The sequence below is a fragment of the Cricetulus griseus genome, chromosome 2, assembly GCF_003668045.3.
Source record: "Cricetulus griseus strain 17A/GY chromosome 2, alternate assembly CriGri-PICRH-1.0, whole genome shotgun sequence".
Lineage (NCBI taxonomy): Eukaryota > Metazoa > Chordata > Mammalia > Rodentia > Cricetidae > Cricetulus > Cricetulus griseus.
Genome location: NC_048595.1, coordinates 376,226,773 through 376,251,604, shown reverse-complemented (window position 1 = coordinate 376,251,604; position 24,832 = coordinate 376,226,773). Strand labels below are relative to the sequence as shown.

At 51.5% G+C, this 24,832-nt stretch overlaps 1 protein-coding gene across 1 annotated transcript in view; it reads right to left on the bottom strand.

Annotated features, from left to right (window-relative positions):
- Micall1 (MICAL like 1) overlaps positions 1-24,628 on the bottom strand; it is a 28,495-nt gene extending 3,867 nt beyond the window's left edge. Inside the window, exons 1-13 of the mRNA XM_027403982.2 lie at positions 24,131-24,628; positions 19,000-19,048; positions 18,558-18,699; positions 12,876-12,967; positions 11,819-11,961; positions 9,182-9,621; positions 7,692-7,749; positions 6,593-6,957; positions 4,989-5,395; positions 1,683-1,817; positions 1,110-1,236; positions 888-978; positions 706-779 (exon numbers count right to left, since the gene is read on the bottom strand). Coding sequence (XP_027259783.1) covers positions 706-779; positions 888-978; positions 1,110-1,236; positions 1,683-1,817; positions 4,989-5,395; positions 6,593-6,957; positions 7,692-7,749; positions 9,182-9,621; positions 11,819-11,961; positions 12,876-12,967; positions 18,558-18,699; positions 19,000-19,048; positions 24,131-24,276 — 2,269 coding nt within the window. The 5' untranslated portion in view covers positions 24,277-24,628. The remainder of the gene's footprint in view (positions 1-705; positions 780-887; positions 979-1,109; positions 1,237-1,682; positions 1,818-4,988; positions 5,396-6,592; positions 6,958-7,691; positions 7,750-9,181; positions 9,622-11,818; positions 11,962-12,875; positions 12,968-18,557; positions 18,700-18,999; positions 19,049-24,130) is intronic.
- Between the last annotated feature and the right edge of the window lie 204 nt (positions 24,629-24,832).

Sequence of the window (24,832 nt, the reverse complement as noted above, 5' to 3'; positions counted from 1 at the left end):
GCGTGGTAGAGGTCTGTACAGCAAGAAGCAAAGAGAAACCGAAACCGAAACCGAAAACGCAGTCCCACTACGTCACTCTGACCACGCCCTCACAAGCCTGGTCAGGCACACCTGTAGCCAGCCCCTAAGAAGGCGTGGCTACAGCTTTCCCTACAGTGAAATGGCAATGGCGGCCCATCACCCAATCCTGGCATGATGTCACAACAGAGGAAAGAGGTCAGACCCTGGATCCATCCATAGCTCTGTGGTCTCTACTAGCAGCTATAGATCAGTGCATCACACATACACACACACACACACACACACACACACACACACACAGAGGAAAGGGCAGTTGGTGTCATAGCCACAAACAAGGAAGGTCAGTCGTTCTTCTACTCCATACCCCAACTCATCCCTTGACCCAATTGAAGTTCCCATTATGCCTGGATCCCACAAATAGTGGGTTCTAAGAGTCAAGCTTGGGTCCTCGTACTTGCACAAGCACTTAGTGACTAAGCCACCTCCCCAGACCTTCAGAGTTTTATTTTGTTTTTCAAGACAGGGTTTCTCTACGTATTCCTATCCTGGCTGTCCTAGAACTAACTCTATAGACCAGGCTGGCCTCAAACTCAGAGATCCACCTGCCTCTGCCTTACTAGTGCTGGGATTAAAGGTGTGTACCACCACCTCCTGGTTTATTTTTAATTTTTTAAGATGGCTCACCTGGCTTGTTGAGAAGGCACCGAAGTTCAAACTCCACATCAGCCTGGCGCTGCTCCAGGTTCTGCTGCTTGACACTAAAGGGTGGGACGAAGAGGAAGTAAACACTTCGGTGAAGTACGCCCGCCCCCCGCCCTGTGCTGTCATGGCAAAGGGTGAAAGTTCCCAGGGCAGCCTGGACTCACACATAGATGAGCTCTGACTCTCGCCGCACTAATAGGTGTTTCTCGTGGATAAGCTTGAACCAGTCCACCAGCATGTTGTCCTCACTTCCCTCTGGAAGCCAGATCCCCACTGAGGCCAGAGCTCGCAGCTGAGGGCCCCATCTGAGGGCCTCCCCCCCCCCAAGCTGAGGGCCTCCCATCAACCCATAGCCCTCAGCCAGCTCCTCTCTGCAGTTCCCGCACCATTTGCTCCTCCACGCAGCTTCTCCTCCAGCAAAACACCACGGTGTTCCAGGGCATCCAGCTGGCGCTCAATAGTGTCCATCTCACCATAGATATCCTCCTCAGGGATATACTGGTCAGCCTGGACCTGCCCAACAACAAATACTCTAGTCACCTAAAGAGAAGTGGCCCTCCCCTCCAATTCACAGGGTCCTTTGGCCACTGCAGGCTCTAGGAACCCAGGTCCTGTCCCACAAGGTAGCATGACAAGAAAGCAGCATAGGAAGGGGCCAGAGAAGGGGACAGGCATGACCAAGGGTCTGACAGACTCCCAATGAGATGTCCAAGTTCCTACTCCAGAAGGAAGCCTTTCCCTTTGCTGTCACTCAGGAGTTCCTTATGAGACAGTGAGCTAGGTTACAGAGCACATTGGGGAAACCTTCTGAGAAGCATAAGTTTCTCCTAGCACCATTGCCCCTGGCTACATAGGATACCTAGGCTAATAAGTTCAACCTTCCAGCAGAGCCACCAGATGACTAAGGCTGCTGAGGGGAGGGTGCTGGGTCAGCTGGGGCTCAGAGTGTCTTGTGGTACCTTGCGTTTGATGAGTGGAAAGCCATGTCCAGGGGCAGGTGGCCTCATGGGCTTGGCTCCTTTGGTGGCCTTCCTTACGGTTGGAGATGCAGAGGGAGACGGCTTCCTGTTGAAAGGGTTCTCCTTGCAGGAAGACTGAAGGGAGAGACATGACGGATGGTTAAGTCTGAGAAGTCTGATCATACAGGAACATGAAAGCAGGCCAGGACCCAAGGAACTGGAGGATGAGGACCCAGGCAAGAACAGACTCCCCCAAGTTCCATCTCTCCACACGCATTCAGCAAACGGTTCCATTTCCAGAGTGCTTCCCAGTGTCAGTTCTCACACCATACACACTTTCTGCTCCAGAGCATGCCGGAGTAAAAAGTCTTTGTATGAGTCCAGTGTGGGAGCGCACCCCAGTAATTCCAGCACTCGGGAGGCAGAGGCAAGGACAGATAGATCACTGTGAGTGTGAAGCCAGCCTGGTCTACACAGTGATTTGCAGGACAGCCAGGGTTATAAAGTGAGACCTTGTCTCAATTAAAAAAAAAAAAAATGTAGGAAAGGGGGTGGGTTAAAGGTTGAGCTTAGAAGGTCGGGAGTTAAAATAATCAGAATGCTTTTTTTTTCTTTTTTTTCTTTTTTTTTTTTGGTTTTTCAAGGCAGGGCTTCTCTGTAGCTTTGGAGGCTGTCCTGGAATTAGCTCTTGTAGACCAGGTTGTCCTTGAACTCACAGAGATCCGCCTGCCTGTGCTTCCTGAGTGCTGGGATTAAAAGTGTGCGCCACCACCAGATCAGAATGCATTTTATATGTGTATGACATTGTTCAAAAAAAAAAAAAAACTAAATAAAGTTTAAAAAAAAACAAAAAGAGTGCTTGTCTTAAGAGTGCAAAGCCTTGGGCCCCAGCCCTGGTGCCACACGTGCTCAGAAGCCTCGCTTACTGCATGCCCACTTACAGCTGAGCTCAGTACCGAGAGGTTAAGCACCCAGCTCCTTTGTCAGGCAATGAGGTTAAAGGCCCCGCCCTCAACCACAGTTACAGTCTTCACAGCCAGCTTTCTCCAGTGGAGACTGGAAGGCTCAGAGAGGCACAGTGCCCCCACCTAGGGTCACCCAGCCAGGAAATCCAACAGTAGGACTCCTACCCTCCCTCTACCTAATAGATGAGAGGCGATTCTCCCCTCCCTACTCTCTCCTGCCTACCACAGACACATTTAGAGCCTGGCTCTGCATCTTTCTTTTTCTCCAGAGACCCCTCCCCTTGGAGACCAGGGCCCTGCCTTCCCAATAGTGCCCTTCAGCTTAAGGGAAGCAGGGCTTGCAACTGAGGCCTCAGCTTCCTTGCACCTAGTGTGTGGGGGAGGCCATGCCCTTAACCAGTCAGAACAAGTACCTAAGCCAGAGCTGGAAATGGTAGGACAAGCATTTGGTTTCATGAGGTAAGAGACACAGTGGGCCTGAGGCAGAGACTGTGTGGTCACCCACAACCTGTTTCCTGCTCCAACTGCCTCTGACATTCTCTCCTAATCCCAGAGGTGAGAGTGGGATTGGGTCCCTTAGGAAGACCCTGGGATTCTGCCCTCTCCCTCTGTATCAACACAGAGAGGGAGTCCAGTAAAGCCCATGGCCTCTGAGTCCTTCATGCTTTTTCAGCCACAGAACATTCTTTTTTTGTTTTGTTTGAGACAGTGTTTCTCTGTGGCTTTGGAGGCTGTCCTGGAACTAGCTCTTGTAGACCAGGTGAACTCATAGAGATCCACCTGCCTCTGCCTCCAGAGTGCTGGGATTAAAGGCATGTGCCACCACCGCCTAGCCCACAGAACATTCTTAAATGTGTGTCCTGTACAACCCATGCTTTCATTACAAAAGTGGAGCTGGGCAGGCTGCAGACATGGCTTAGTGGTTTTTTTGTTTGTTTTGTGTATGTGTATGTGTAATACCAAAAACAAGATTCCTTCTAAAAAGTTGTATTTTTCTCATTGATGTGCTTTGGCTTTGTCATTTTTCAGGATGGTGACAAGGATATTCTAGCCCTCTTTTGTATTGCTGGGCACTGTGGCTGGGCAATGAAGCTGGCTTGTGTTATGATAATACACGTGGGGAACCTTGGCAGATTCCATGGCAGGAAAGGATGACCGAGGCAAGGTGGTGATGGCGGGGGACACAAGACAGAGAGAGAAAGAGGACAAAAGAGGGAGACAGGAAAAGTCCTGTCTGCCCCAAGGGTACAGCGGAAAAGAGAGCGGTAAAAACCTGGCTTAGTGGTTAAGAGCACATACTGTTCTTCCAGAAGTCCAGAGTCAGGGTCCCATATCAGGTGACCACAGAACCCGTTAACTCCAACTCTAGGAGGTCTGACACCCTCTGGCTGCTACCATAGGCACTATGCTCGCATGCACAAACCCATACCTAGATACACATAATTTAAAATGAGATACCCAGAGGTTCTTCAGAACACTCTAGAAACTTGGCACTAATCAGTAGCTTACTGTCAAAAGCAGGCCTTCTCAACATCACACAACAGGTAGCAGAGCTGGAAGTACCACACCTACAACAGGAGTTGTGGCCCAGGGAGGGTCAGTCTAAGAAACAAGTGAACCTGGAACTACAGAACCCGTCAAAAGCCAAATGGCCAGACAGTGGCCCAGCTAGACCTTTCTCGTGCCCACTTTACCTCTGAGAGAAGACAGAGCCTAGCAAGGGTCTAGGGTTGGCCTGATCTGTCCTTCATAAGCATTCCCTCACAACTCATAAAAGAGGAACCCAGGAAGGTGTGCGTCCTGAGCCCCTAAGCCTGATGGGGCATTTCAGAACCTGCTGGCCAGACAACGGGCCAGTCAAGAAGAGAGACCACGAGGCCTGTGTGACCTCAGGAATCCAGGTGTCCCCCCAACACAGGACATAGTCAGCAAGGGCCAGTTGCTTCACGACTTCTTGGCAAGACTACAGTCTCTGGTGAAGGAGTCACCTTTCCTACCGTGTTTCACACCCATCACAGTTTGGAACAATCATATGCCTGTCTCCCCATGTAGACTGGGTGTCCCTAGAGGGCAAACACAGGGTCTTAATGAACATGCCCAATGCCTGGCATCAGTGAGGCCAGAAGGTGATGGGATAGACAAGGTGTGGGTGTCGGGCAGAGGTGTAGACAGACCCCACTGTCAGTAAACAGGCTGGTGAGCAAACAGACAGAGGGATGGACAGATACACAGATCAGAGTCTCACACAGGTAATGATGGGTAAGTCCACTCATTTGTGCCCCAAGACAAGCCCCACATCCACTAGCTAAAAGGCTGCTTCTGACATCCATGGAGCACTCACCTTGATCTGTAGCTGTGGGGATGAGCTCCCCAGGGAAGGGGCAGGGCTCCGGTCTCCAGCCAATAGGAAGGGGGTGGGGGTAGCACCACTGCAGGGCTTGGTGGCCTGAGTACTTGGGCTGCCTCTGGTCCTGGCCTGTGGCATTTGTTCACCACTAGGCTGCCCCTGTTCCCCAGAAGGTGATAGGGAAGAATTGGCCGAAGGAGTGACAGAGTTCCCAGATGTGCCAGGGGTACCAGGCATGTGCACGGCAGGGTCTGAGGAGCTCTTGGGTACAGCAGGCGGCTCCAAGGGCTCTGCATTGGCAGTGTGACTGGAGCTCTCAGAGGACAGGCTCTCCACACTAAGGGCTGGCGATGGTGTGGCTGAAGGAGGCTCTGAGTGTGACAGGCGGGAGGCATGAAGAACTGTTGGAGCAGAACAGCAGAAACATTCAAGCGGTGGATGGGACTTCTGTCCTCCCCCGACACACCTTGCTCCCAGAGCTGGGGTAGCCCTGGACACCAAGCTCTTCCCCATCCGGATAGGCAAGAGGTCAGAGAACACCAATCCTATTCCAGATCCCACATCACAAAGGCACTCAGCCATCCGACCCCATCTTGTACCCCTGATGCTCTAGTGTGCCACCTTGTGGCACATTTATGGCCCTAACTTCCTACCCAGAAAGACAGCTGCCTTCTACTCCCCCCTCCCATGTGCCCCATGTTCCTCTCACACCCAAGCCCACTCAAAGGCAAGCTGCTGGGGCAGATGAAGACGCAAGTACAGGGAAGGCAGGGAAAGGAGGCTGGCCTCCGTCTCTGGCACAGAAACTGGAAAGAAGGCAACAGCAGAGAGTGGGGGCAGCACCTGCAACAGCCAGTGCTGGCCCAGGCACTGCCAGGCACGGCTTTCTCCTTCTGCAGATGACATGGACTATGCCTCCACGGCCATCATTGTACTTCCTGGATGAAGTCAGATTCAGCAAAGGATTCTCCCTAGCTAGGGTCATCTTTAGACACAGCATGGTCCAACTTGAGCTCATGCCCCCATTACACCAAGCTCATCCAGCAAGAGGACCCAGGGCACAGATAGCAGAGCATTTGCCTCTAACTGTTCCTGGCAGGTGCTTGGTCCCACAGAGCTTTCAGCCACACCCCTAGGAGTGGGAAGGGGACCAAGAGTTCAAGACACATCTGAGGTTGGACCAAAACAGCATGCTGGGGCAAAGGGACCTGGAACTGACCCCCATCTCACACATGAGACAAAGGCCAGATGAGGGAAGGACCAAGCCCTACACAGCCAGGTAGGAGCCAAGCTGCTCAGTGGCTAGAGAGACAAGACACACGGAGGCAGGGTTCAAGTGAACCCTGCCTCATGCCTTTCAGAAGCCCAATGGAGGGCTGTGCCACGCCCTCCCTGACTTCCACACTGAATTGGCATAACAGGAAATGTTAAAAGCTGGGGTTCAAATCCTGCCTCTGCGGCTTCAGCACTGTGCCTCCCCTATGAAGTGGCAATAATGCCACCCTCTCCCAGCCTGCTGTAGGATGAAATGGGAAATCATACACCCACATTGTACAAAACATAGCAAAGCCCCCTGCACCCTCAGACCTAGCACTCACCAAGTGGGGAAGCACTAGGTGCTCTCGGGGCAGGGCGCTTCTTTGTCTTGGGGCTGCTGGTGGGGGTGATGCCATACCAGGGGTGTAGGGGCTTAGGCGTAGACTCTGGTGGGGCTGGGGCTGGGACAGGGCCTGGTACTGCTGGGGCTGACTCCTCTTCCTCCTCTTCCTCCTCAAAGGGGTTGTAGGGCTTGGGATCTGGCTCAGATACTGGGCTCTTCTGGGTCCTTTCTTCCAGGCCTCCATTCTCCACATGTCTGCTTAGTGGCCCAGGACTGTTGCTGGGGGGCAGTGGGGCTGGCTTCTTCTTTGGCTCTGTCTGCACCAGTGTGATCCATGGGGGGTCCTTCCTTGGTGCTGGCATCCTACAGGGAGGCCAAGGCAAGGGGTCAGCCTTCTGCCCTCTAGGAAGTTTCAGTCTGTCCCAGAGGAGGGTGACACTGCCCCCTCTGCTCTCCCAAGCCTAGCCCCAAGGTCAGGCCAGACACACATGGGTGATGGCTGTCACATCCCAATAGGGCACCTTGAAGCCCGAGAAGACAAGCCTTCAATCACACAGCTGCTGTCAATCCAGTCCCCAAAAAGGGACTATGTGACATTTAATGATGTCACCCATTTCTCTATGCCTCAGGCTCACCTGCTCTTTGGAGGCTTACCTAACATTCCATTTCACAGGGTCCAGTGAGTTCTACATCCCACCCAAGTGTGGTCACACACCAGGAACTGCACAAATACTCACTAGTAGGACACTGTGGTCCCTTACCCCTCACAGGTTGACCATCCTGACGAGGACAGCTCTCAAAGAGCTAGAAGCATGTCCTCCCCAGAGTGGCAGGCACAGCAGCTTTGCTTGTCCGAGCCTATCTGTATTCTATGAACAAGGCCTAGACTCCCATGTCATGCAGGAAGCACAAGCTTGAGGAAGCAAAATGACTCTAGAGGTGGCTATCCCCACTCAGAGCACAGGTCAGGCAGATCCGGGACACAGCTTTCCTTCCTCACCCAGAAGGAAACCTCCCTGTGGGCCCAGCAAACCCTTTCCCTACCTGGGCCCTAGAAACCCCCACTCCCACACTGAGGCCTTTCAGAGCCAGCATACCTCTCTGACAACTTGGGTGTCCCTCTTGGCCTGGGAATAGGAGGTTCCTGAAGTCTTCCTAGATGTGAAAAGACAATGAACCAGGCCTTCAATGGTTGCAGAGAGGCACCAAGAACCAGCCAGAGTGCTGGCTTTGCAAGGAGTGTCCTTGTGCCCTACCTGGCATGTCACAGACCAGGGTGACCACAGCCCAGTCCTAGCCAGCCCTCAGGGAGATTAGATAAGGTGGAAGGAGAATGGGAGAATGGTCAGTCAGAGGCTGCAGGCAGACTTCTGGCAGGCCCAACTGCATGTTAGCTGACAAGTACCAACCCAAATCCCTTCAGTCACTTCCGCTATACCAGGGTATCTACCCAGGTGCCATCTCCACTTGGAAACCTCCCTTGACTCCAACTCGCTGAACCCCACTCGGCTTTCTCCCATCTACTCCAGCAGTGTTTCTACATTCTACATTCTACAATCAGTTACGGATACCTGTGCCTGCCACTCTTGGACACTGGGTTTCCTCCAGGAATACACAAGCCTAAGCTAGACTCTAGAAATACTGGGGAGATTCAACTACACAAAATGTTTTGGTACAAGTCCCAGGAGGCTCTCTCCCTCGACCCTTCATTGCCTTTCCTGACCGAATGATAAGGGATGCTCAGCATATCTCAGGTTCTCATGAGCACACAGCATGAAGGTCATCCAAGAACACAGCAGGCCAGGAGTCCCCAATGCAGTTCAGATGAGCTCAGGGGCCCTAACCCCACTGCTCTCCCCAGGCCCCTTAGCTCTCCCCAAACAGATGACAGACACTCATGATGGGAATGGGAAGTTACTTGGTGCATACCTGGTTATGAACCAAGATATATATGACTGACGTCAGTCCCAGAGACACTCAGGACACATATATGTACATTTGCTACACTCCAAACCACAAGACAGAAACAAAACACACACACACATGGAACACAGGTGAGGCTGTGGTTTTGAGCTGTACTAGTTTGGAGAACTACATGGCATGAAAAGGCATAAGGTGAGTGGCACACACACAGATGACCCCATCACATAGCACATACAGGTGCCAGCTCAGAAAGCAGTTCACAGGGCTAGAGAGATGCCTCAGCAGTTAAGTTGGGCTTACGAGCTCAGTTCCCAACTGAGTTGGGGACAGGAGCTCAGTTCCCAACACCCAGATCAGGTGACTCACAACAACCTGTAACTCCAGCTCTTCTGAACTTTGGACTTTGTGGGCACCTAGAGTCACATGAACAGATACAAACATATACACACAATTTAAAATAAACCAAGGAAGGAAGGGAGGGAGGGAAGGAGGGAGGGAAGGAAGGGAGGAAGGAAGGAAGGGAAGGGGAGAAGGAAGGAGGGAGGGAAGGAGGGAGGGAGGAAGGAAGCTGATGCTATTCCTGGAACACAAGGCTACTATTTACATGCCCACAGGAGGGGACACATTCAGCCAGCATGCCCTGTCCAGCTGTACCCTCACTCACCATTCACAAGGCCGGTGCTGACACCCTGCTCCACCAAGCCATCCTGCTGCAGACTAGACCGTGGCCGTGGTGTTGGGGGCGTCAAGGCTGAGTTCTCAGAAGCCTTCCTGGGGGCAGGTGTGGGTCGGCCAACAGGAGGACTGGCCACCTCCTGGGGCTTGCTGGGAAGAGGTGGCTTGTTCAGGGTCTGGGGCTGTACCTCGGAGCTGGGCTGGAGGCCATCTGCCTTGGCCACCTCAGCCACACTTGGGCTAGGGTCACTCTCCTCTCCATCCTTGGCTTCTTCTGCTACCTGCTGCTGTTTTTGCTGTGGGAGGGGCCTAGTTCCTGACCGGCCTCCTGGGCCCAGCCTTGTGCAGCGCTCTGCACACACAAAGGTGCCTTCCTCTAGCCCACTGATGTAAGAGCCTGGGAGAAGTGTGCTGGAACACTGCCGACATCTGCAGGGGACAGAGCAGGAACTCCCTCAGCAAAGAACATTGGCCAAGCCTGGGTAAGTAAGTCCTCCATCAGAAATCAAAGTTATTCCCTCACTCCTTCCTTCAGCTGCCAAGCCCACCTTGGACTTTCCAGAAGAAAAAAGAACATGGCAACTGCCAGAATCAGGCGAGGACACTAAACCAAGTGAAATTAGAAACAGGAATTGTGAAACAAGCTTGTGCTGCAAGGGGAAAGAGGCCAAAGTGCCCCAGGGTTTGCTCTAGGGGAAGACTGCCACTAGTCAGTGACTCAGGAAAACAATTTGGCTCCCTACCTACCAGGTTTGTTTTGGTTTTCCTTTCACTTTGTTCTTCAGGGCTGGGAACCAAAACCAGAGCCTCAAAAAAAAAAAAAGCAAAAACAAAAAACCCCCACCATCCCCTGCACTATCCCCTGGGCCATAGCCCACCCCCACTGTGAGCTAGCCTAATGAATACTGGATAAGCACCCCACCACTGTGAGACACACACACACACACACACACACACACACACACACACACACACACACACACACACACACACACTCTGTCTCTTACAGAGAGAGAGAGAGAGAGAGAGAGAGACAGAGAGAGACAGAGAGAGAGAGGGGGAGAGAGATGGGGGGTAGAGAGAGAGAGGGAGAGAGAGAGGGCCTCAGCTCGGCTTGCTTTTAATGAAACAGAATAAAATACAATAATATATCAGAGTGACTGCTGTGATGACGACACAGCTGCAGGAAACTCTTGTGCAGGCTGTGCATCCACTGACATGCTTCATACCATGTATGCACATCCAGTAATAGCAAATGTGTGCTGTCCTGGAACTCACTCTGTAGACCAGGCTGGCCTCAAACTCACTGAGATCTGCCTGCTTCTGCCTCTGCCTCTGTCTCTGCCTCCCAAGTGCTGGTTTTAAAGGTTAAGGATTTACTTTTTAAGATTTACTTATTTTATGTGTTGGGCCATTTTGCCTACATGTAGGTCTATGCACCACATGTATGCCTGGTGCCAAAGGAGGTCAGAAGAAGGCATCAGATCCCTTGGAACTGGGTTACAGAAGGTTGTGAGGTACCATATAGGTCCAGGGAATCAAACTTGGGTCCACTGCAAGAGCAGCCACTACTCTTAAGTGCTGAGCCTTCTCTTCAGCCCCTCAGGTATGGTGGTGCACACCTTTTTATTGAGGGGGTGGTTAAAACAGGGTCTCACTTGGTTTTTTGAGACAGGGTTTCTCTGTGTAATAGTCCTGGCTGTCCTGCAACTTGCTATGTAGACCAGATTGGTCTGAAACAGAGATCCGCTTGTCTCTACCTACCAAGTGCTGGGATTAAAGGGGTATGCACCACACCAGGGAATGGTGGCACACACCTTTATCAAAGCATATAGGAGACTGAAGTCAGAAAATTATCATTTCCAGGCTAGCCTGGACTACACACTGAGGCACTGCCTTGGAAGGAAAGGAAAAGAAAAAAGCAGAAAGGAAAAACCTGGCTTCCTTAAGCTGGGAGTATAGCTCAGTGGTAGAGTGCTTGCCTACCAGGCACAGAACTGGCTTTAGTCCCAGCACTGCAAAACCAAACAAACAAATTGGCATCCCCAGGAAGTCACATTTAAATCTAAGAAAATTCTTTGTTTCAATTGAGCTCCAATGGTGAGAGGAGGCTAGGCATAAAGCTTGGTGGTGGGATGCTAGCCCTGCACATGCCTGGTACTGGGTTTAAGCCTCAGCACCTCACAAAGACTGGGGCTGGAGAGGCGGCTCAGCATTTGAGAGCATCTGCGGCTCTTCCAGAGGTCCTGAGTTTGGTTCTAAGCACCCACATTTGGGAGTTCGCAACTGCCTCCAACTCCAGCTGGCTTCCAAGAGCAACCCCATACACATGGCATCCTCTTTCACAGTCATATACACATGCATAAAAATAAATACATTTTTAAAAAGAATGAGAACAGGAGGGAAATCCTGCGACCGAGCTGGTCTTTTTTTTCCTAAGCCATAGTTTGTTCCTCAGTTATGAGGATAAGCTGAATGCTTGGCATGAACAGCCCAGTGGGTGTGAGGCACAGTGGGTGCAAATGGCACAGTGGGTGTGAACAGCTCAGTGGGTGTGAACAGTGTGCTGACCCCAGGGTGATCCCTCCCAGATGCTGGGAGACATGACCTGCCCTATAGCACTCACCGGAAGCAGTGCCGGTGGTAGAGCCTGCCCTCAGCCAAGTACCGCTGCACTAGGTGCACCCGCTGCCCACAGGCTGCGCAAACGCTGCTCGGGGGCTGCTGTTTGCCCTGCTCAGACAGGCTGTCTGAGGAGAGGTCATCACCCTGCAGGAAATGGGGTAGAGTTACCAGCCATGCTGCTCCTGGATAGTTCCCTTCCCCTCCCCATTGCAGCCATGTCCCTCAAGTGTACACCAAGCTCCATGGTGCTAACACATGAAGATCAGAGTCTAGGAGAGCTAGAGGACAGGAGGCCGTTACCTTCTCCCACATGAGAAAGCCAGAGCCCAGAGAAGGATGACTTTTTCAATATCCCAAGCCAGTACGGAAACAGTGAAGCCCAGACTTCCAACTTCCAAGGAAGGTTCCTAACACTAGGAGAGGCAACTTTCAGCTGTAAAGTTGCTCTAGCCAACCCTCCTTTCCTCTGGTGGCCTTGGCTCTCCATCAGCTAACCCACCGGTGTCAGCCCACTCAGGCAGTCTGGGCAGTCACTCTGGGCCTACTTCTCTCTAAAGCTCATCAAAAGCTCATGTCCTTTGGAGAGGGGACTAACAAGGTGGCCCCCACTTCTCTACTGAGTGACTTTGGACAAAGGACCCAACTTTACTGAGTCATTGTTTCCTGTCTGGACAATAGGGCCTGAGAGATAATAAACACTGTGGAGGGGCCTCAGTGAAGTCACACTGAGTGGTTCAAAGCTCGGACTCCACAGAGTCAAAGGGAATATTCCCATCATTATGCATGTAGCTCCTGACAGTCCCATGATGGCAAGGACAGTATGAGGTTTATCCACTCAGTCACAGCAATGACAGTGACTCACTCAAAGTCTGGAGAAAACATCCAGGCTCCCTCCTATAAAATGGGACTGATGGGATGGCACCCTGGCCCTGGGAACTCAGTAGGACAACAGCAGAGAATGCCCTCTGAATATAGCCATGGCCTACTTCCTCCCACAGCAGTCACTGTAATGACAGCTGTGCCCCTCACCTACTCTCCGACCCAAGGACTCTGCCTACCTGAGTGTCCTCTCCTGGTTTCACAGCAGGCGATGCAGATGTGGGGGAGGGGGGTGCTGGGTCCTTTGCTGGGGTTGGTGGTGCAACAGCAGCTGCAAGACAGGAAAGACCCTGAGGCAGGAACAGAACCTGGAGCTCAGGGCACTACCAACCCACCCAAATCTCTACAGCACCACCTCTGGGCAGAACACTGGGCCCAACTGTACTCCATGTAACACAGAGCAGGGAACACCTCTACTTTCAAGCCATGTGCCAGGGGCAAGCTACTAACTCAGTGGCTGAGTCTCCCTCAAATGGAGCCAGCGATTCCCACTGTACAGGTCCATCACAAGCATTGGTACAGCAGGCCAGGTCACAGCTTCCTTCCCACTCAGACAGAGGGATGAAGCCTCATCTGAAGGCTCAGAGAGGTGGCCTATTCACTGAGGTCACCTGCCTATCTCCAAGCGAGCAGATGTGGCCCGGAGTCAGAGGAAACCCCACACACATACCAGGGCACCCCTCAGACCATCTTCTCCTCCATCAGCTAGTGTCAAGTTGAGAGACTCCTCTGCACCCAAGGAGTAAAACAAAGCCCAACCTCTAACGTCTTTAGAACTCTGTGTGGTAATTTAACAAGTCAGGTGTCCAAACAGCTCATCCACAGAGTGTTTGACTAACATGATCAAGGCTCTGAGTTCAACCCCAGTACCAAAAATAAACAAGGTACACACATGTGTGCTTGTATGGTGCATCCCTGTAATCCCAGTACCTGGGATGCTGAGGAATGTGAATTCTGAGCTAGTCTGGGCTACAAAGCAAGACCCCATCTCAAAAAATAATTAATTAAAGAGCCAGTGAAATGATGAAGCAGGTAAAGGCTCTTGCTGCCAAGGCTGAAGATTTGAGTTCAATCTCCGGAACCCACATGGTGGATGGAGAGCACTGACTCCCACAATTGTCCCAAACTGCACTCATGTGCCATGGTATGTGTGTGCACAGACAAATTAAATAAATGTGAAATTTTTTGGTGTGTGGGGGTTCAAGACAGGGTTTCTTTGTGGATAGCCCTGGTTATCCTGGAACTAGTTCTGTAGACCAGGCTGGCCTAGAACTCACAGAGATCCACCTGCATCTGCCTCCCAAGTGTTGGCATTAGAGGTGTGTGCTACCACTGCCTGGCTTAAAATATGTCTCTGACAGAGGACCTGGCTTGAGCTTTTGGCATCCACATGGCAGCTCACAAACACCTGTAAGTCCAGTTCCAGGGTACCCAATGCCCTTCTGGTCTCCTGCAGGTTACTGCACACACATGATGCACAGAGCTATGCTCAGGCACACACATACACATGCATACAAAACAAGTATTTATAGTAAGAATGGTAATGTGCTGGGCTCCTGAGAAATGTACTGTTTAATGCTTTCTTTCCCTTCCTCCAGCATCATACAACACAGTCTCTGAGGCTTCCTCTTTCCCCAGCAACTAACACAGTGCCTAGCACAAGCAAGGGCTCTAAAAGTACTTGCTAAAGGCACGAGAAGTTCCAGGTGCTGAGGCATCAGCATCAAAGCTGTGCAGACAGTGATGATCTGCAGGGGAAGGAGAAGAGGAGGAAGATGTGGGGCTGGGATAGGGCTCAGTGCAAGGTGCCTGTTTAGCACGTGGGAAGCTCTGAGCTCTGTGCTCCCCAGGAGAAAGGGGCAGTGGCTACGGATGAGAGGCCAGGCAGGATAGAACCAGCGCTACACACACACACACACACACACACACACACACACTTTCCACTTGCCCAGAAAGTACAATACAAGACCATTTGGGGGAGGGAACACGGGATTGGAACACATCAAGTGGTGGCAAATGGGATAAAAATGGTTTGTCTAGAGGCCAACTGGCATAAAAGATACAAACTTTATCAATGAAACCCCACAGGACACCCACACCTTGAAGACAGGTCTAAGAAGTGACTTCCAGAAAGGGGTTAAGAGAGATACATGATTGGCCACAGAGACTGGGAATTAAATTGAGCATGAGGACACATCTTTAACTCTGGCTTAGAAGGTGAGAAGAAGCATCCTGAGTTTCATGCTAGCCTGAACTACATGAAGAGACCGTCTGAAAGGGATGGGAGGGGGAGAAAAGAGTAGAACAGTAGCTGGGAAGGCGTTGGTGGCTCATGCCTTTAAGCCCAGCACTCAGGAGGCAGAGGCAGGCAGATCTCTGTGAGTTCGAGACCAGCCTGATCTATAAGAGCTAGTTCCAGGACAGCCTCCAAAGCCACAGAGAAACCCTGTCTCGAAAGAAAAAAAAAAAAAAAAAGAAAAGAAAAGAAAAAAGAGTAGTAGAGCAATGCAGCTTGGGAAATAGAATTGTGATCAGGATTACACGGTCCATTCATGGATCCTGACTATTATGCAAGGCACACTTAATCAACAGTATAGATACACACACACACACTCTTCTTTTACAGCAGGCTTCCACCCAATAAAACTATCAGAACTAAAAAACACCCTTAGGCTGAAGTTCATCTTTTATAAATCAACAACACACTGCAGATGTCAGTCATTTCCCAGACTTCGAAAGTCAGTCGTGAAACTGTACCACCCAAACTGGAAACATGCGAGTCCTAAACCAGAGGGCAAACATGCTCTACACATACTCTTTTACTCCCCACAGCAACCCCGTGAGGTGGCACTATGTACGACTCCATCGCAAAGAGGAGACCGAGGCTGGAGGTTAAGTCTGAGGGAAAAGTCCGAGGCCATGTTCTTATCTCTACTGAAGCTATACTCCTTCCCACTAGTGACCCTGGGGTTTTCCAATGCAGTTGTCCTTGGCAAGTGCAGATACCAAAGTTCCAACAGGCTTAAGCCAGCTACATGCATCCTCCATAACACTTTACCTAATTTAAAATTTTAAGGTTTTCTTTTGTGTTTTGATTATGTGTATATGTGTATGTCTATGTGTTGCTTTATCCACATGAGAGCAATGCTTATAAAGGCCAGATCCTCTGGAGCTAGAGTTACAGGTAGTTGTGAGCTCCAGACATAAGTGCAGGGGAACAGAACTCATTTTTTTTTTAGTTTTTCGAGACAGGGTTTCTCTGTGTAACAGCCCTGGCTGTCCTGGAACTCGATTGTAGACCAGGCTGGCCTCGAACTCACTGAGATCCTCCTGCCTCTGCCTCTCAAGTACTGGGATTAAAGGCATGCACCACCACCACCTGGCTCTTTTTTTTTTTAATAATTTATTTAGTATATGCATTGGTATTTTGCCTGCATGCATGTCCGAGTGAGGGTGTCAGTTCCTCTAGAACTGGAGTTACAGAGAGTTGTGAGCTGCCATGTAGTTGCTGGGAAAAGAACCTGGATCCTCTGGAAGAGCAGCCAGTGCTCTTAATCACTGAGTCATCTCGACACCTGGATCTCTTCAGGCCTTTTTTTTTTTTTTTTTTTTTTCAACTAACATTTTAATATTTACTTACTTTGGGGCAGGACCTTGAAAGTGTCATGGAGCACAAGTGAAGATCAGAGGGCACATTTCAGGGATTAGTTCTTTCCTTCCACCACTGTGAGAATTCTACGGCTTAAATTCAGTCACCAGCCTTGGCAGCAAGTGCCATCTCAAAAGCCTGATTTCATTCTTTTTAAGACAAGATTTCCTGGGCTGGAGAGATGGCTCAGTGGTTAAGAGCACTAGCTGCTCATCCAGAGGACCTGGGTTCAATTCCCAGCACCCACATGGCAGCTCACAACTGTCTGTGACTCCAAGATCTGATGCCCTCATATATACACGCAGGCAAAACACCAATGCACAATAAATTTTTTAAAAAACACAAGATTTCCTGTATCCCAGGTGGTATAGCTGACAAAGACTTTGAACTTAATGTCTTCCTGCTTCCATCTCCCAAATGCTGGGATTACAGGCATGTGCCACCACCACTGGTTTATGTGGTATGGGAACTGAACCCAGCCAGGGCTTTATGTGTGGTGTTTAAGTACTCTGCCAACTAAGCTACATTCCCAGGTCTAGAACCGCAGGGGTTTTTTTTGTTTTGTTTTTTTCTTTTCCTTTTTTTTTTTTGAGACAAGATCTCACATTGCAGCCCTGGCTGGCCTAGAAATCCCTTTGTAGACCAGGCTGGCCTTAAACTCACAGAAATCAGCCTGCTTCTGCCTCCTATGAGCTGGTATGCAAAACCATACCCAGCCCTTTTATTTATATTTATTAATTATTTGGTTTTTCGAGACAGGGTTTCTCTGTGGCTTTGGAGGCTGTCCTGGAACTAGCTCTTGTAGACCAGGCTAGTCTCGAACTCACAGAGATCTGTCTGCCTCTGCCTCCTGAGTGCTGGGATTAAAGATGTGCGCCACCACCACCTGGCTGCCAGCCTTTTTAAAAAAGGTGTTTGTTATTTATGAATGCAGGTATGTTAGTTCATTCCTGATGCTTGCAGAGGCCAGGAAAGCATCTGATATCCTGGAACTAGCACTGCAGACAGTTGTGAGCTTCTATGTACATACATGTGGGTGCTGGGTCCTCTGGAAGAGCAGACAGTGCTCTTAACCGCTGAGCCATCTCTCCAGTCCCACTCCACCCCATTAAAAGAGACATACTGGATTCTCCTCACACAGAAGATACAGAAAACATGACCCACGTGGGACTTTTCAGAGCCTCGTGACAGCAACTGCCAGTGCAGGACTCAGGGCTCCTGGATCTCAGCCCCACTGTTCAGCTTTTGTATCCTTGCTTCCCCTCTTTGGATCACTTCCCCTATGCAGCAAGGAGCTGTCTGTCTGTCCCCAGGCTGCCCTAGGACGCTCAGCAACCTGACTGGAACAGAGACGACACCTGTCCCTCCAGCATAGCCCCTTTCCCCATGTCTCTATTCTGAAGCTAAAGAGGCAGGAACTGCAAAGATGATGTGCAGTAGCCCAGAAGAAAAGAGCAGCATTGCAGGAAGATAAAGCCCTAGGAAGTGTCGGGACAGGAAGTGTCTGTCAGGCAGGAAGTGCAGTGGGTGAGGGGAGGTGAACTCACAGATGAGTTCACCTGGGCTTATTGCCTGTCTCCCCCCTACCTACACACACACACACACACACACACACACACACACACACACACACACACACACACAGCAAAGCAGACAGGATCTAATTCTGTGGCCCTGACTAGCCTCAAACTTGAGGTAATCCTTCTGCCTCAGCCTCCCAGGTATGGAGATTTCACCCAAACCAGTGTTGTTTAATGCAATAAATATATGAACTAGCAAATCCATAGTCAGTGAATGAATGACAGGCTGATTCCTGGCTATTTCATCCTTTTTGAGACAGGGTTTGTTCTGTGTAGCCCTGGCTGTCTTTGAACTCACTCTGTAGACCAGGCTGACCTCCAACTGAGATCCTCCTGCCTCTGCCTCCCATTAGAGGCATGTGCCGCCACCACCCAGCCATGCTGGCTATTTTTTTTTTTTCTAAATGTATAAGTGCTCTGTCTGCAGGTCTGGTATGCCTGCATGCCAGAAGAGGACATCAGATTCCATTATAGATGGTTCTGAGCCACTATATTGAACTTGGTCCTCTGGGAGAGCAGCCAGTGTTCTTAACTGCAGAGCCAACTCTCCAGCCCCTCTGGCTATTTCTTAACCACCCAGAAAAGAAGTAAGTGGTCCAGAGCAGCCTCCCTCAAGGGCTGGGTCCCCTTACCTTGACCAGAACTGGTAAAGTGGTTGTAGTACTGGGACACATAGGTCATGATGCTGAGACAGTCAGGGACATTCATGGAGACCATGTCATTGGGGTCCAGGAGAGCAGGGATCCCCAGCTCTTTTTCAGCCACTTCAAAGGCCTAGGGTGGAGACAGGTACAAAAGTGAAGACAGGAACAGCCACAGTGAAGAGAGGACAGAGAGACGGCAGAGTTAGTGAATACTTCTCAGAATGGAACCAGCTTATTTATCAGGGGATGGAGTGACTACAGAACCATCCCACATGGTGGTATGAAGGCACCCATGGGAAGAGATGAGAAGGGAGGAGAACCAGGGCCTCCTCTAGGACCTGTATCAGCCCCTTTCCAAATGCAGTGGCCCTCTGTGAGCCCTGCCCCCTCCCACCACAGCCCTTTGTGCTCCGTCTATCTGAGGACTCACCAAACGGTTATTCTCAAAGACATTTTCCTTGGAGAGTGACTGGAAGTCTCTGCAAGAGAGGAGGGGACTGGTCAAGAGCGGTGACAGGCAGTCAGGACAGAGGGGAAGAGGTGATCTTCTCCTGGCAGGAATAGCCTCAGCTCTATAAGGTTTAGGAGGGCACTTATAGGCTCCTAAGGAGGAAACTGACGCTGTAAGCCCTAATAGAGCTGTCGCTGTCAACTGGAAGCAGAAAGTGAACCTATGGCCCCTGAAAGCATCCAAGGAAGGCCTGAAAAAAATCACTGAGAAATGGGGGACTCAAGTCAAGCTCCCGGTCATGGTTGGATTCACAATTCTTCCCCAGAAGGCCTTCTCCTCAGTCAGTGACAAAAAGGGCCAACCAAGCATGTGGACTTGCAATATAGGCACCCATACAGGGGAGCTTACCCTTCCCAACAGCTTACCTAACAGGTGCTCACCCCATGTTACAGAAGACAATGCTGAGATTCTAAGATTCAGGAGGGAAGCTAGCCAGCCCTGGGAATCTATACTTTTGGAACTTCCATTGAATGTCACAAACACACAAGCCACACCAAGCACAGAATCCAAAGCCCCGTCCAATTCCAGGAGGAATGTTTCCTTGGTTTTTTTGTTTTGTTAAATTTGTATTATTTGTTTTGTGTGTAGTGTGCATACATATTTTCTTGTTTATTTAATATTTATGTTTCCCCAGCATGTATGTCAGTGTCCCATGAGCCTTGCCTGATGTTCAATGAGGCCAAAAGAGGGCATCAGATTCCCTGGGACTAAAGTTACAGTTGCAAACCACCATGTGGATGCTGGGAATTGAACCCAGTTACTCTGGAAGAGCAGCCAGTGCTCTTAACCACTCAGCAAACTCTCTAGCCCCCACATGTGTTTCTTAATGGGGCCCAAAAAAGAACAAATTAGAACAAGAGTAGAATTGAATCTAACCCAGAGCTGCTAGGACTAAACAGATGGTCTGTCCCATCAGCCACTCCTGGGGACAGCTTCCTTTGAGGGGACTTCTTTTTTGTTTGTTTTGTTTTTTGAGACAGGGTTTCTCTATATTGCTTTGGAGGCTGTCCTGGAACTCGCTCCATAGACCAGGCTGCCTCGAACTCACAGAGACCCACCTGCCTCTGCCTCCTGAGTGCTGAGATTTAGAGGGGACTTCTTAGTTCCCTAGTAAAGGGCTTCTCGGCTTCCGAAGTGGGGCAGGTGAATGATGGCAGCACCTATCCACAGGGCACTGGTGTGGGAAACATGGATGCTTGTTGGCTTCATCCATCTGTGAAGACTAGTAGGCTAGAGCACGAGCAGGTGGGGCACTGTGGGCCTGGTTTTTCAGGTAGGCTGTGTGACTGTGGGCGGGACAAGAACCCTATCTGCCTCTACTGCTCTGAAAACTCAGGAGAGCCTCAGGCCTTGCTCCCACTGGAATGAGGGCCAGCAGGGTCTGAGAGTGACAGAGGTCTCCTAGATACCGCAAAGTGTAGCAAAGTGTACAAGCTTTGCCACTGCCTAACAATGACATTCTTCAGCCAGCTACTTAGTCTCCTGAACCTCAGTTTCCTGGTCTGGGACACTAAACACATGGGGATTCCAAAACCAATGACATAAGGGCAACTTGTCTGCACAGTTTGGTTTCCTCAGCAGTGTTCCTGGGGTGGGAGGGGGTCATAGTTTGTCCTCATTGTTTCCTGGTGTTTAGGAAGTATTCTTGTACATGTTTGCTGAAATAATGTGTGATAAAAACTATAAAACTGTGGTAACTGGGACTAGGGAGGTGGCTCCCTTGTGATGTGTTTGCCACACAAGCATGAGGACCTGAGTTCAATCCCCAGCATCGATGTAAAAAGCAGGTGTGGTAGTGCATACCTGTGACCCCAACACTGGGGAGGAAGAGACAGGCAGATCCCTGAGGCTTGAGGCCAGTCAGAGTCTAGCCTAATTAGCCAGCCCCTGGTCTCAATGAGATTCTGCCTCAAAAAAAAAAAAAAAAAAAAAGTGGACTATCATCTGGCACACACACACCATATAAATATACACACATACATAAACACACACAATACTAGTTTTTTTCCCCCCAACTTCTTCCCTTCTTTCTCTGTCCCTAAATACCATCTGGGTTTGGATAACACAGATCTCTTTTCTGAGAATTTTCAAAGGTCGAGAAAGTTCCATTTGATTCTAGAGGAAATGAAAGCACAGAAATGAAGGCCACATGGGTCCTGGTCTCAAGGGAATTTAGAAAAGGCTGGAGGAGGGAGAAGGGCATGGTCTAGTTCCTCACCAACACAGCAGGAACCCCCCACCTACCCACAAACACACACACACAGAGGCCTAGAGACAGCACTGGGCAGCCAGGACCTGCACTCAGAGGCTAGAACCTTCACCCAACCTATACTCTTGTACAAATCTGCCCCTACGTGCTGAGGGTGTAACTCTGTGGTTGAGTGCTTGCTGGAGCATGCATACAGGCTTGGATTCAATCCCTAGCAAATACATAAATGGACAGACAGACTTCCAGTTCTCTGTGATTTATGAGGAACCTGGCCTCAGTTTCTCTCCCATGCAATTAGCATGGTCCAGAACCAGCCTCCCAAGCAATGAACAACTGGATTGAGTCTCAACCTCTGTTTGGGAGGCAACACCCTTCACACCTGCTTCCTCAACATCTGAGTGACCACCTCAGGCAGGACCTTGGGGCCTTCTCTTGACCTTTGCCTATTCCCCAGGATGTCTCCCATGGAGGACTCCAATTAGGCACTACTGTTTAGTCACCTTGAGCTCCACTTGTGTGACAGTATGTAGGTTTTTTGGTTTTGGTTTTTTTGTTTCTGTCCCCACCCCCACCCCCGCAGGATTTCTCTGGCTTTGGAGGCTGTCCTGGAACTAGCTCTTATAGACCAGGCTGGTCTTGAATTCAGAGATCTACCTGCCTCTGCCTCCCGAGTGCTGGAATTAAAGGCATGCACCACCAACACCTGGAGGTTTTGGTTTTGAAATTCAAGACAGCATTTCCCTGTGTAGCCTTGGCTGTCTTGGAACTGGCTCTGTAGACCAGTATGGCCTCAAACTCACAGAGATCCACCTGCAAGTATGTAGGTTTTGCCTTGTTGGCTGTGATCTCTGCCAACTCCAGTGTGTAGGAGCAGTGACTATATATACCAGGGGTTAAGCAGTCATTTCCCCCCCCCACACACACACCCCTAAACCTCTTCTAGTGGTTAGTGTTAACTGCATGCTTATTATCTCATTTAAAATCCTCACCACAGGGCTATGAGGTAGGTCTTATTATCAACCCCACCTTCCAGATGCCCAAAGAACCAATAACCAATGATTTTCCCCAGGGCTTAACATTAGCACCAGGCAGCCAGCACTTGGGGGGTGGGCGGGGTTAGCACCTAGCATCCCAACACTAAATCCTCCCTTGAGGCTCATCCCACCTCCTGCCTCTGGGCTACTCCCCAGCAAAAACACAAGACTCCAGAAGGGCAGCTCCAAAACAGGAATCAAGCTCTCTGATCTTCACCACTGCAAGCCCAAGCCCACCTCCCTACTTCATTAAGCACTGGGTCCCATTATAAAACCTGGCTCCCTTCTGCAGCCACACCCCCCATCCCTCAGACACTGTTCAATTGGACACACAGTAAATCATCTTAAGAGTTGGGCAATCTTTTCGGCCCTCCCACATTGTGTCCTATGGAAACAGGTCTGGGAGAGGTGTGCAGAGAGACTGCAGGTTCTGCGAGTTGGAGGAGTCCACCCAGGGGGGCTGTAAACAAGACAGAACCAGAACTCCTCTAGGTTTGCTACTGAAACCTGAAGCGAAAGGCAGACAGTCACCAGATGAACTGTCACTTTCATTTTTACGAATAAATCAATGAGCCAATAAAAAGAGGGTCCAGGGCTGGCTGGGCAGTGGTGGTGGTGGTGGTGGGAAGCAGAGGCGGGGCATCTCTGTGAGTTCGAGGCCAGCCTGATCTACAAAGCAAGTTCCAGGACAGCTAGGGGTTACACAGAGAAAACGGAGGGGCGGGGCGGGGGGGGGTGGCAGGGCTCAGGGAAGAAAGCTGAGGTAGAAGCAGTGTCAATTGTTCTGCAGGTCTGAAAACACTTCCCTAGGAAACCCTTCGGAGTAGCTAGGGTAGGAGGGACCCACTTTCCTTCTGGACGCTGCAGATTGGTAGCTGTCAACTGTCCTAGAGTCTTCCTCCTGCCAGGCTCCTTCTCTGTCCCATCGCTGTGCTCCTCTGTGAACAGCAGAGCCATGGGACATAGACCTAGTCGGACTCCTAGCAGAGGTGGTGTTGGGAAGTAGTGTGTACCCCAAGTCACCTGATAGTCATTAATCTAAGAGCTCTGTGCCAGAAAAGGGATTAATGCCCTACAGCCCAAAAAGCCTTACATAGAGGTAACTTCCCTCCACCCCTCTAGGTTTGTTTGCACCTTAAATGTAAATGACAAAACAGCTGTAGAGAGAATTGAAACTAATGACCTACATTCCCAAGGGAGTCCGACAAAATATGGGACTCGGAGAGTCGGGTGACAAAAGCTTATATATAGAAGGGAACCGGGTTGAGGCTTCTGGGGAAGGGAAGGACCGGGGAAGTGAATAAAGCTGGCGCCGGGCAGCGGTCTCTCAGGTAGGAAGTGATCTGGGGCAGCATTCTTTCTGAGACCCTTTCTGGTGGCTGCCCTTACAGATGTAAATTCCTACTCGAGAAAGCCTTCCAGAGCACTTGGAGGTCTGCTCACACTAGCTGGAACTTGAAGGCAGCCTATCTGGGGGAGTGGCATATACTGATTCCCAAGTTTGGGGGTACTACGCTCTGGCGCCAACGGAGGAAGGGAGGTTCAGTATGTCTGCTGGAGCCTAGAGTAGGAGCGCCCCTGGGGTGGGGGGTGGGGGTCAGCGTTCCCTCTTAGAGGTCGGAGCCTGACACCGGTGGCCCGAGGTGGGGGAGGGGTGCGTGGGTCTGGGGTCTCGGGGGCGGCCCTGCTCCGCATTCAGGGCTGACGGGTGTGGACTCCCGGAGCTCTCAGGGCGGCGCGTGCCACCGCGTCACTGAGGGGGGCGGCGGTCCCTAGCCCCGCGCGCGAGCGCGCCCCGGGCACTCACAGCAGGTCCGGCCGGTGCCGGTGCAGGATGGCGCAGAAAGCCAGGCCGTCCCGGAAGGAGCTGCTCAGGTCGCGGATGTCCACGCCGCTGTAGCCCTCGCACTGGCGGCGGCACCAGGCCAGGAGAGCGCCCCGCGGCCCCGCCATGGTGGGCCGGGCTCGCGCTCGGGCTTCGGCTCGTGCGGCTCCGACTCGGAGTCAGGTGGCACTAGGCTGGCGCTCGGGCTCGGCGGGGCCGGTTTCCGGCTGAGTCTGCGGCGCGGCGCGGCTCTCGGAGCTCTCTCGGGGCGCCACCGGCGGTCGGGGCGGGGCCTCGGTGTCCTCGCTCGGCTCTGGCGCGGCTAGGGCTGCGGACTCGGCTCCCGACCCCGCCCGGCCAGCCTGCCCCGACCTGCCCGCGCAGCCTCCGCCCCGCGTGGCCCGGCCTGGCCGGCCGCCGCTTACTCACCGCGGCCCGCTGTTCTCATTGAGGGCCGGCCGGGCGCCCGCCTCCGTCCCCGCCCGCCCGCCCGCCGTCCCTCCGCCGCGGGGGAGCGCGAGGAGGAGGGGGCCCCACCCTGCGGCCCCGCCCACGCCGCCGAGCCCCTTCCCCGGAAGGGCGGACGCCCCATAACCCCTCTTCTCCACACCGAGTCACCCCTTCCCAAGGGGAGCCCCTCCTGGCAGCCGGGACAACCCATCGCTGGCTAGCCCCTCCCCATCG